Source organism: Myotis yumanensis, unplaced genomic scaffold (assembly GCF_028538775.1).
Source record: "Myotis yumanensis isolate MYYU_CA2020_CCGP unplaced genomic scaffold, mMyoYum1.0.hap1 SCAF_2, whole genome shotgun sequence".
NCBI lineage: Eukaryota > Metazoa > Chordata > Mammalia > Chiroptera > Vespertilionidae > Myotis > Myotis yumanensis.
Genome location: NW_027223753.1, coordinates 161063990 through 161077453, shown reverse-complemented (window position 1 = coordinate 161077453; position 13464 = coordinate 161063990). Strand labels below are relative to the sequence as shown.

The 13464-nt window shown below is 37.8% G+C and overlaps 1 protein-coding gene across 1 annotated transcript in view; it reads left to right on the top strand.

The window, feature by feature from the left end:
• Positions 1-13464, top strand: part of CCDC14 (coiled-coil domain containing 14) — a 62007-nt gene that overhangs the window by 35642 nt on the left and 12901 nt on the right. The window contains exons 10-12 of the mRNA XM_070406352.1: positions 6423-6505; positions 12836-13054; positions 13130-13262. Of these exons, the coding sequence (XP_070262453.1) occupies positions 6423-6505; positions 12836-13054; positions 13130-13262 (435 nt within the window). The remainder of the gene's footprint in view (positions 1-6422; positions 6506-12835; positions 13055-13129; positions 13263-13464) is intronic.

Below are 13464 nucleotides of genomic sequence, written 5' to 3'. Positions count from 1 at the left end.
CTGTGGGAATTATGGTTACAGAATATAATGTGTTAGTAATCTTGACAATGTAAATTTTACTTCTTTTATTTTAAGTTATTTAGGAATGTGAGCTTTTTCTTTTTAAGTAGAGAAATATTTGCCTAAAGCTCATTAGTGAGTTCTGGTTTTACTCATTACTTTTCCTTCCATTAAAATCACATAATCCTAAATTCAGTATATATCATATTTAAATAGTGTTTGTAATAATAGCCTATTATTTAAAAATTCTGTATAGCTATTTTTTCTTTCTATACTAGAAAAATGTCTAAATAATATCCAGCAAATAGGGATTGATATTCTATTCAGCATTGTGCTAGAGAATCTAGCCAGTGCAATAAGGCAAGAAAAGAAATAGGAGCTAGCCACATTGCAAAAAAAAGGAAGTAAAACTGTCTTATTTATAGATGACATGATAGTGTTTGTAGAAAATCCTACAGAATCTACAAAAAAGCTACTAGAATTAAAAAAAATGAACTTAGCAAAGTTGTAGGATATGAGATCAGTATACAAAAGCCAGTTATATTTGTATGGGTTAGCAATGAACAATTTGAAAAGCGATTTTAAATCATTACAATTTATAGTAGCATAAAAAATATGAACAATTAGGAATAAATTGGATAAAAGATGTGCAGGACCTGTACAATGAAAGTACAAAATATTGCTGAGAAAAATTAAAGAAGACCTATGTGAAACATAAACCACAACTAGAGATTATAAAACTTATTCTTAAGATACCAGTTTTCTCCAAATCAGTCTATGCATTCTTTGTAATTTCAGTGAAAACCTGAGCAGATATTTTTGTAGAAAGGTGATTCTAAAACTTACATGGAATTTCAAAGAATCTAAAATAACCAAAACAACTTTGGGAAAAGAGAACAAAATTGACACTCTCTTATTTCAAGACAAAGTTATAGTAATCAAGACAGTATGGTGTTGGTGTGAATGTAGACAAAACAGGTAATTGAAAAACTCACATAAGTTAACTGGCTTTTGAAAAATTGCCAAGGAAATTCAATGGGGAAAGAATACTCTTTCAATAAGTATTAGGATGATATTAGTTAATAAAATTTTTATACGTTTCTATGAACGTATAAAATACGTGTAAAATTCTATAATACATCACCTGTATACTGAATTGTGTGTGGCTTCTGTATATCCTTGGTTATCAGGTGTCTCTTCAGCTCATCTTTAGTTGGTTATTCAAGTTGATAGCTCTGTATTTTAGTTGTGATTTCAGGTTGGTCCTGGGAGAAGGTGAGTGTGGCTTCCATCTACTCTGCCACAATCTTGGATCTCTGGGAGAGCCATATTATTTAAAAATTAAAAATAAAAAACTTAACTTTCACCTCAGATCATATGCAAATCTTAGCTTGAAATAAATCACAGATCCTAATATACAAACTAAATCTATAGAACTGATAGAAGAAAATAGGAGAAAATCTTAGTGATCTTGGGTTGAGAAAGTTTTTTTTTTTTTTTTTTTTTTTAATATATTTTATTGATTTTTCACAGAGAGGAAGGGAGAGAGATAGAGAGAGTTAGAAACATCGATGAGAGAGAAACATCGATCAGCTGCCTCTTGCACATCCCCCACCGGGGATGTGCCCGCAACCCAGGTACATGCCCTTGACCGGAATCGAACCCGGGACCTCTCAGTCCGCAGGCTGACGCTCTATCCACTGAGCCAAACCGGTTTCGGCGAGAAAGTTTTTTTTTAAATATAACAAAATATAAGTAGAACAACAATTTATGTTGGAATTTATGAAAATTTAAAATGTCTGGTTTTCAAAGGAACTGTTACTAAAAATGAAGAGGCAAACAAAGAAAATATTTGCAATGCATCCATGTGATGAAGGCCTTGTATCTAGAATGTATAAAGAACTGTTACAACTGAAACTGGTTTGGCTCAGTGGATAGAGCGTAGGCCTGCAGACTGAAAGGTCCCAGGTTCGATTCCGGTCAAGGGCATGTACCTGGGTTGCGGGCACATCCCCAGTAGGAGATGTGCAGGAGGCATCTGATCGATGTTTCTCTATCGATGTTTCTAGCTCTCTATCTCTCTCCCTTCCTCTCTGTAAAAAATCAATAAAATATATTTTTTTAAAAAAAGAACTATTACAGCTCAATAACATGGACAAACTATTTGAATAGACATAGTAAAGAAAGTACATGGGTATCAAATAGGCCCATGAAGATAAGCTCTTTGTCATTACTCATTAGGAAAATACAAATTAAAACCACAATGAGACACCACTGCATACCCAGTAGAATAGCTAAAATTTAAAATAACTGGCAGCCATCATTTTGGCCCTCATGACTTTTAGTTCCCCTGGGAGCTGCCATTTTGAAACAGCAATGGTCAACCCCTTCCTTTAAATTAGCCAATCGTGAAAGACTGAGCCTAAGCTCCAATCAAGAGTGAGGGACAGGTCACATGTGTCTGGAGTAAAAAGCTGAGTGGACTGCCTACTCAGGGTATGTGTGCTCCCAGACCATGTGTGTGCAAAAAAAAAAAAAAGACCATACCAAGTGTTAGTGGGGATGTGGAGGAACTGAAACTTTCATAATTTACTGGTGGGAATGAAAAATGGTATAATGACTTTGGAAAAGTTTTTCAGCTTTTCTTAGAAATTAAAGATACCATATGACCCAGTCATTTCCTCCTAGGTTTTTACTCAGAAGTGAAAGCATATGGATTTGTTTTGAATGTTCATAGAAAACAATCCAAATGTAGATATACAGTAGAATACCACTCAGCAATAAAAAGAAAGGAACTATTGGTACATGCAACAGCATGGATGAATCTCGATATAATTGTGCTGGGTGGAAATAGCAAGGCTAAAAGTACATATTGTATGATTCCATACAATTGTATATTGTGTATATGTATAATATAAGATTCTAGAAAATGCAAACTGATCTATAAATCAGTGATTATCTGGGTAGGGGGTGTTATGAGATGGAGCATGAGGACATTTTTGGTGATAAATACTTTAATTGTGGTGATGGCTTCACCATATCATATGTCAAAACTAATCAAATTATATACCTTAAATATGTGTAGTCTTAGTTATCTCAATAAAGCTGTATTTAAAAAGAATGAATGAACTGCCCTGGCCAGTGTGGCTCAGTTGATTGGAGTGTCCTCCTGTGCACTGAAAGGTTGCAGGTTCGATTCCAGGTCAGGGCACATACCTAGATTGCAGGTTTGATTCCTAATTGGGACACATACAGAGGCAACCAATTGATGTTCTCTCTCACATCAATGTTTCTCTCTCCCTTCCCTCTCTCTACAGTCAATAAGCATATTCTCAGGTGAGGATTAAAAAAAGAATGAACTAAAAAAGAAACATTTGCCTAAATATTTACAGTTCTTTTGCTTTCTTAAAATATACTTAAATATAATATACTAGAGGCCTGGTGCATGAAATTCATGCATGGGAGGGGGTTGTCCCTCAGCCTGGCCTTTACCTTCTTCAATCTGGGACCCCTTGGGGGATGCCTGACTGCCAGTTTAGTCGGACATCCCTCTCGCAATCCGGGACCACTGGCTCCTAACCACTTGCCTGCCTGATTGCCCCTAACTTCTGCCTGCCAGCCTGATCACCCCCTAACCGCCCCTCTGCCAGCCTGATTGACGCCTAACTGCTCCCCTGCCAGCCTGATCGTCCCCAACTGCCCTCCCCTGCCGGCCTGATCGCCCACAACTGCCCTCCCCTGCGGTGACCCACCTCTTCCACTGGGCCCCACCACCACTGTGCACGTGTCCATCTTGTGACGGCCATCTTGTGACGCTGTTCGTGTGTGATCCGTGAGGGTATGATGACTACCTAGGCTATTAGTATAGATAATATTTTTTAAAAGCATGCATAATTACACTTTTCTAAAAGAGTCTCTTTGTTATGTACTTTTAAAAATCATATAATTTTTAAAAATACAACAATCATATTTTAAAAGCCTGACCTTGAAAGCTGAGAATCAGAGGGAAGGAGAATAGCTAATGGTACAGTTAGGTTGGAGGGAATGGTTTTTTAATTATGAGAGCCATTTATTATGCTCCTCACCTCAGGCACATGAGCCAATAAAGAGGGAGAAGCTGCAGATGGAGAAGATAAAAGGAATGGAGTAAGAGCAGAGTCCTTAGGGCATAGGAGGAGATGGGATTCAGGGAGTTGATGAGGCCCCCTTTCTCTAAGACTAGAACCAAAGTTAGGATTAGTATATATGTGGGTAAACTTGTACACCCTGGGGTAGAGGGATAACAGAGTTTGTCCCCAAACCTTGTTGTTTTTAGTGAAAATAAGAAAGTATCCTGTTGAAAGGAAGGTAGGAATATGAGGTTTATAATGAGTGATAAATTGAGATTGACTATGTTGGCAAACGAATCTGACCAGGGACATATAAAAAGATTGTCAAGCAAAGCTTCTTTCACCTACTTGGTGTATAAGAGGACCTTGGCACCTACTGTTTGTTGGAAAATACCAAAAGAAGTGTTCCATTTGGAATTATGGATGACCAGTCTGCTGCCTTTTCTAGATCTGCTCTCTGTTGTCAAGGGGAAACTTCAGAAAAGCAGTATGCTGTTTTTTTTTAAATTGAGTTATATTATGATGTTGTTCTATAGCTTGCTATTCCACTTCATAATATATCTTGGAGTTCTATCCATGTCAGTACATATGAATGTTTTTTTTAAAAAAATATGTGTCTGAGAGTATTAGTATGAATATACAATAATTTATGTACCATTTTTAGTTTCCAACCTCTCAGTATTAAATATTGCTGTTGTGGACATCCTTATATGTATTTACAAGATTGTAGAAGTTTTGCACATGTACAGCTATTTCTGAGACTAGATAGTTTACTTAGAATTGTTTTTTAAAGGTTATGAAACAGTTTACATCCAAAATGACTATTATACCAATAGACTCCCACCAATTGAGATAATTCATTTTCCTATACCACATTTTCCTCACCAACAAATAATGTTATTTCCTTTTGTTTTGGCCAATCTTGTGACCATAAAATATCTCCTGGTGGTTGTTTTTTAATATGTTTTTATTTATGTTAGAGAGAAGAAGGGAGAGAGAAAGAAACATTGATCGGTTGCCTCCTGCATGCACCCTGACCTGGGATCGCACCCGCAGTCTGGGTTTGTGCCCTGACCAGGAATTGAACTGGCCACCTTTTGATGCATTGGACGACACTCAAACCAACTGAGCCACACCAGCCAGGGCAATATCTCCTGTTTTAGACCTGCATTTCTTCATATTAGTGAGGCCGAGCATTGTTCACATGCTTATAGACCATTTCTGTAGAAATAGACTTATGTGAATTACCCATTCTTATCCTTGATCACTTTTTACTGCCTTTCTTACTGATTTGCAGGATCTTGTTAAATGTATGGACCTCTTGTTTGTGATATATGTGGAAGGTATTTTTCACTTCATAATGTATCTTGGAGATCTTTCCATGCCTGGGTTGCAGGCTTGATTGCAAAATTTCCAGTTTTGACATAGTTAAATCTTTTATTCTTCCCATTTATGGTTGCTAGATTTTGAGTCTTGCTTAGGAATGCCTTCCCCACGTCAAGATTTTATAGCTTTCTTCCTAAAACTTATATAGTTGGTTTTGTTTGTTGTATATTTTATGTTTCACTCTTTAATCTATCTGGAATTAACACAAGTAAATGATGTGATTCAGTAACAAAAATAAATAATGCAGAATATTTTCAGGTAAGTAATTCTGGAAATATACTAGAGATAACTTTTAATGTTAACTTCTTATAAGTAAAACACTTGTAGTTCCCTCTGTATCTTCATATTTGTGAAGCAGCTATACATAGTGTGAAGATCATTTGTAGGGCAAAGTTGCTGCTTATTAGCATTCTTTTTATTTAAACAGGCCATTAACTTCTCCATCCAACAAAGAAATTATTAAAAGCATAGATAAGTTTCCCAATTTTTTCAGTGTGTGACAAACTAAGCAGATAGATATCTGATAGCAGTCAGTCCTGGAGGTATTCTAGTACATTTTTATGACAGATATGTTAAAAACTAGATCATTGCTATAGTAGTGAAAATACAGAGAAGATAGAAGAAGAAGAGATAGGAAATAAAATAGGGAAAACAAGGAAATAATTGAAAAGATAAAAGAATTTAATAAGTAAACAGGTAAAAATCAGAAGTTAACCTTTTAATCTCAGGCCTACAAATAATGGTAATAGTGTGGTTTTGTTTATTTGTATGTGTGTTTTCTTTTGTTTGGGGGATAATATGGACTTCTGCTCTCCTCTTGGATACCACTGTTTGTGTTATCATTTTTAATAGGTTGTCAAATGTACACTGTTAAATGAGCTTGGAATTCTTGTATTCATATTCATATTTCTTCATTATTTCCTTTAGGCAATTGAGAATTTTGAACCAGCAACTAAGAGAACAAGGAAAAACTAAAAAGGCATATGGTTCTCAGGAATGCAACCTTGAATGTAGGTAAAAGAACTTTAAGAACTGCCCTTGCCAGTGTTGCTTAGTGGTTACAGAGTTGGCCTATATACCAAAGAGTTGCAGGTTCCCAGTCAAGGGCATGTACCTGGGTTGCAGGTTTGTGCCTGGACTAGGGCGGGGTGCATGCTGATAGGCAACCAGTGAATGGGTCTTTCTCACATCTTTGTTTCTCTCTCTATGTCCCTCCCTCCCTTCCACTCTTTCTGAAAAAGCAATGGAAAAAATATCCTCTGGTGAAGATTAAAAACAACAACAAAAAGAATTTTAAGAACTCATGGTAAATTCCTTGTGGCTCAGGAAATATTGATAAAAATTGAGCTTTCTTAATTACTCTGTCTTAAATGGACTTAGTATTTTTTAATCCTCACCCAAGTATAAGTTTTGTGTGTGTGTGTGTGTGTGTGTGTTAAATACTAGAGGCCCAGTGCACAAAATTTATGCATGGGGAGGGGGTCCCTTAGCCCAGCCTGCACCCTCTCCAATCCAGGACCCTTCGGGGGATGTCCGACTGCAATCTGGGACTGCTGGCTCCTAACCGCTCACCTGCCTACCTGCATGATCCCCCCCTAAACCCTCTGCCTGCCTGCTTGCCCCTAACTGCCCTCCCCTGCTGGACTGATTGCCCCTAACTGCCTTGGCCTCAGCCTCCGCCACCGTGGCTTTGTCCAGAAGGAAGGAAGGACAACTGGAAGATGTCTGATTGACTGGTCTAATTAGCATATTAGCCTTTTATTAGTATAGATGTCTTTATTGATTTCAGAGAGAAGAAGGGAGAGGGAGAGAGAGAGAAACATCATTGATGAGAGAGAATCATTGACCTCCTGATTCACAGGTTAATGTTCAATCACTGAGCCACACTGGCCGGCAAGGATATGTTTTTATTGATTTTATTTTTTTTTTGTTAATCAGGTGCCTCCTGCACACCTCCCACTGGGGATGTGCCTGCAACCAAGGTAAATGCCCTTGACTGGAATCGAACCTGAGACCCTTCAGTCTGCAGGCCAACGTTCTATCCACTGAGCCAAACCAGTTAGGGCTTCTTGTTTCTTGAGGTAGACCTATAATACTGTGAACTTCCCTCTCAGGACTACTTTCTCTGTGTTCCATTGATTTTGAATTGTGTGTTTATTCATTTGTTTCCGGGAAATTTTTTATTTCTACTTTGATTTCATTGATATTCCATTCACTGTTTATCCATTCATTGTTTAATAGCAAGCTATTTAGTCTCTATGTGTTTGAATGTTTTTGAGTTTTTTTATCATAGTTGATTTCCAGTTTCATGCTATTGTGATCTGAGAAGATTCTTCATATGATTTCAATCTTCTTTAATTTGTTAAGACTTATTTTGTGTCCTAACATATGGTCTGTCTTTGAGAATGACCTATATACATTTAAGAAGAGTGTGTATTCTACTGCTTTATATAATATCAATATAATATCAATTATATCCTTCTGATCTAGCGTGCCATTTGTTTTTATTGATTTGAGAGAGAGAAACAGTGATGTGAGAGAGAAACATTGATTGGTTGCTTCCCGTAGTGCCCCAAATGGAACTTGCAACCTAGGTATGTACCCTGACTAGGAACTGAACCTGCAACTTTTTGGTGTATGGGACGATGTTCTAACTAACTGAGCCATCCAGCCTGGGCAGAATTTCTTTTTAATCAAAAATTTAAAAAATAGGAATAGTACTCTTTATTAACATTTAAAATAGTACAGATACAGAAATATGAAAGGTCCATGATATCGCTTCCCAGTAATATATTCCTTTTCTTTTTCTTTTTTTTAAAATATATTTTATTGATTTTTTTTTTTTTTTACAGAGAGGAAGGGAGAGGGATAGAGAGCTAGAAACATCGATGAGAGAGAAACATCGATCAGCTGCCTCCAGTACACCCCCTACTGGGGATGTGCCTGCAACCAAGGTACATGTCCTTGACCGGAATTGAACCCGGGACCCTTGAGTCCGCAGGCTGACACTCTATCCACTGAGCCAAACCGGTTACGGCTCCTTTTCTTTTAAAAAGGCTATATTTCCGCCCTGACCAGTTTGGCTCAGTGGCTAGAGCATCGGCCTGTATACTGAAGAGTCCCAGGTTCGATTCCAGTCAAGGGCATGTACCTTGATTATGGGCATATCCCCAGTGGGGGGTGTGCAGGAGGCAGCTGATCGATGTTTCTCTCTCATGGATGTTTCTAACTCTCTATCCCTCTCCCTTCCTCTCTGTAAAAAATCAATAAGATATATTTTTTTAAAAAGGCTATATTTCCAATTTCACATATCCTCTGTTAATATATAATTAATTTCACAAATAGTTACTGAGTATCTAAGATGTGATAGGCAATACCAGAACTACTTTTAGAAATGAGATTTGTACAATACACCCTCTTCTATAGCTTGCATTATTTACTTAACATGTAGTAGCATTTTTCGCTAGGAAAATACATAAATATATTTCTGTTTATGAACTACTTGGATTTTCGCTTATGTGGTTATATCATAATGTATTGAAAGTTGTCTGCTGATAGATATCTAGGTACTTCCTCCATTTTCCCAATGCAAACAGTGCTACAATAAAAATCTTTTACATATATCTTTGTGCACATGTGTGAGCATTTTTACAGATTATAGCAGTAGAATTGATATACAGTTGCAATTTTTTTTTTAAAATGTAATCATGGATGTCTTTTTTTTTTTTATTGAGTTTTTACAGAGAGGAAGGGAGAGAGATAGTTAGAAACATCGATGAGAGAGAAACATCGATCAGCTGCCTCCTGCACATCTCCTACTGGGGAATGTGCCCGCAACCGAGGTACATGCCCTTGACCGGAATTGAACCTGGGACCCCTCAGTCCGTAGGCCGATGCTCTATCCACTGAGCCAAACCGGTTTTGGCTATAGTTGCAATTTTGACAGATACTGCCATATTGTTCTTATGGATCACTAAGCTGGAAGTAAAAGAAAAGAAAAACCTAATAGTACTAGAGGAAAAGATGAGAACTTCTTTTTCCTATTTGGGGAATTTTTTCTAAGCATGACAAAAACTCAGATGCTACAAAGGAAAAGATAGATAAAATATATCTCAGAAAAAAATGTTTTCATTTTCTGCACAGCAAAATTATAAATACATTCAAAATGCATCAACAAAATGAGGAACTTCTTTTGTTATATTATATGACAAAGGCTTGATTTTCTTAATATTTGGAATAAAAAAAATACTAGCACCTAACAGAGCACACGCCTTATAAATGTGTTCAACTTCACCAGAGTAATTTTGGTAAAGATCATTTGAATCCTACTCTAAATAAATGATGGGTTTAGGAAGGATGGGAGGAGGAAAGTGAGTATATATAGTAAGTGGTTTCCATTCTAAGTAGCTTATCTCTTTTTATTTTCTATGCATTTACTTATTGTTTCCTTGAGAGCATTTCATACTGTTTATAATTACCTGCTTGTTACCAGGTCCATGAGAGCATGGACCTTGTCTCTTGTTCACCACGGTATGCCCAGATTCTACTACAGTGCCTCAAACAAAGTAAACCTTCACTTAATGCTGTATTTTTTTTAAGTGAGTAGTGTCATATATTTCTATAGCCATTAAAGGGAATGTGATAGCCTGGCCAGTTTGGCTCAGTGGTTGAGCGTGGACATATCAACTAGGAAGTCATGGTTGGATTCCCAGTCAGGGCACATGCCCGGGCTGTGGGCTCAATCCCCAGTAGGGCTGTGCAGGAGGCAGCTGGTCAGTGATTCTCCCTTATCATTGATGTTTCTATCTCTCTCCCTCTCCCTTTCTCTCTGAAATCAATAAAAAATATTTTAAACGGCCCCCGTGAGGTAGGGACGACCCTGGTCAGGTCGAAACGGCGCCGGTGTGGTAGGGACAACCCCGGTGAGGTTGAAACGGCCCCTGTGAGGTAGGGACGACCCCAGTCAGGTCGAAACGGCCCCGGTGTGGTAGGGACAACCCCAGTCTGGTTGAAACAGCCCCGGTGTGGTAGGGACAACCCCGGTGAGGTTGAAACGGCCCCTGTGAGGTAGGGACAACCCCGGTCAGGTTGAAACAGCCCCGGTGTGGTAGGGACAACCCCGGTGAGGTTGAAACGGCCCCCGCGAGGTAGGGACGACCCCGGTGAGGTTGAAACGCCTCCCGTGAGGTAGGGACGACCCCGGTCAGGTCGAAACGGCCCCGGTGTGGTAGGGACAACCCCGGTCAGGTTGAAACGGCCCCGGTGTGGTAGGGACGACCCCGGTGAGGTTGAAACAGCCCCCGTGAGGTAGGGACGACCCCGGTGAGGTTGAAATGGCCCCCGTGAGGTAGGGACGGCCCCGGTGAGGTTGAAACGGCCCTGGTGAGGCTCAGACGGCCCTGGTGAGGTTGAGACTACTCCAGTGAGGTTGGGACAAATAAAGGGGACCAGTATGGACTGATGAACGGGTATATACAGAAGCAGAACAACATTGAACAGAATGTTAAACTACAGTGGGAAGCCTGGGGAGGGTTGGGGGGGGGGATTAAGAGACCAACTGAAGGACTTATATGCATGCATATAAGATTAACCAATGGACACAAGACACGGGGCGGGGGGGGGCGGGGGGTAGGGGCCGGGGGAATGTCAAGGGGGGGAAAAAAGGAGACATATGTAATACTCTTTGTAATACTTTAAGAAATAAAAATTATTTAAATTTAAAAAAAATAAATAAATAAATAAAAATAAAAAATATTTTAAAAGGAATGTGATAGCTCTATGATAATATATAAAATCTTAAGGAGGGTGGGGAGCCAAGTTAGAAACTATTGCTGTATTGTAATGTGATTCATTATGTTTAAATATAGGGTGTCCCAAAAATAATATATACACACTTTGAATGATTATAAAGTCAGTGTTTATTAACATACAGTTTATTTTCAAAATTTAAAAGAATGTACGGAAATGAATAATTTTTTTATCAATGCCTGTTTTCTAACTGATGACCATTCCGGTCCATGCACTACTAATAATGTGAAGCAGTGGAATTGCAAACATCAAGATTATTTCTTTCAGTATTGTGCACCCTCAATTCATCAGCTGTTGCTGGTTTTGTACCATAAACTTTGTCTCTTATGTATCCCCATTAAAAAGTCTAGTGGATAAATTTTCTTTGTTCAAAACTTAGTTTGGCAAAATTATAAATACATTCAAAATGCATCAACAAAATGCATTTCAGATCAGTTAAACCTGAAAAGGAGTGGAAATTAAGTGAGTTATCAGCTGTTAAAGTGTGTATACATTTTTTGGGATACAGGGGGTCCCCCAAAAAGGCAATGTTTGTACATCAATGCGTTTCAAACTTCCAGTAGCACTTTAGGATGAATTTCCTTAGTTCAAAGCTTATTCTGGCTGAGAAGAAACATCAGTTGATTTATAAGCTGTTAAAGTGCATATACATGTTTTGGGAACACCCTATATTTATTTTATGCAAAAGCATTTTCTAGAAAGATACCAAAGTTAATAGTGATTGCCTCTTCAGGGGAGTAAGGGTAGGGCGGGAGGAAGACTCTTCATTGAGAATTATGATTATCATTGGTAATATGTGGTGTGTGAATTTTTTAAAAATTTGTGTGTGATTTTTTCATTAAGAAAGCTTTTTAAAAGGCCCACCTGGAGTGGCTCAGTTGGTTAAGCATTGTCCCATGCACTGAAAGGTGGCTGGTTCAATTCCTGGTCAGGGCACATACCTGGGTTGCAGGTTTGATCCCCAGTTGGGGAGCATATGGAAGGCAGCCGGTGGATGTTTCTCTCTCAATCGATGTTTCTCTCTCTCCCTCCCTTCCTCTCTCTAAACATGTGCTTGAGTGAGTATTAAAAAAAAATGTTTTAATGCCCAAAATATCTATTTGAAAGGAAAGGCATGATTTCTACCAAACAATTAAAAAAAACAAACAAGAAAATTTAGTATTAACACAGAACTGCCCAAACATGTAATTTTTAAGTAAAATCAATATATTCTAAGCTTTTTCTTTTTTAAATGCAACTCTTTTCCAGGTTTATACTTCATATATATATATATATATATATAAATTCAAGAGGAAGGGTGAGGGAGAGATAGAAATGTCAATGATGAGAGAGAATCATTGATCAGCTCCCTCCTGCACACCCCCCTCTATGGATAGAGCCTGCAACTTTGGCATGTGCCCTGATTGGAAATCAAACTGTGACCACTTGGTTCAAAGGTCAATGCTCAATGACTGAATCAAGCCACACCCACCAGGCCAAGTTTGTGCTTTTTAAATTGGGGAAACAATTATTTGATCTGTTTTGTCTTACAGTGTTTTCCCTTCAATCATTGAATAAGTCACTTCAAAATCAATTACAGGAATCACTAAAGAGCCAGGAATTACTACAGAGTAAAAATGAAGAGCTTTTAAAAGTGATTGAAAATCAGAAAGATGAAAACAAAAGATTTGCTGGTATATTTAAAGAAAAAGATGAAACTATACTTGAAAATAAACAGCAATTTGACATTGAGACAACCAGAATAAAAATTGGTATGTATTTGAGCTGTAGTTATGGTCACATTTTAAAAAAGGAATAAGGAAACTGAAACTTATTTGTTGTTTTAGAATTGGAGGAAGCCTTAGTCAATGAGAAAAGCTGCCAGTTTAAGTTAGAAGCTGCTGAAAAGGAAAATCAGATATTGGGAATAACATTACGTCAGCGTGATGCTGAGGTGACTCGACTGAGAGACTTAACCAGGTAATATTGAAATTTCAATAACTTATTCCTTTTACTAGATATATCTATACACTTTAAAATAATTTTAGACCTGTTCTCTTTCCATTCTTTTGTTAATGTTTTTGCTAACTTCTAATGGTTTTTGTTTTCTGTTTCAAATAAATTAGTTTAGAATTTCAAACCTGGAAAATGTTTTTTTAAACCACTTGATTCCAGGAAAAGG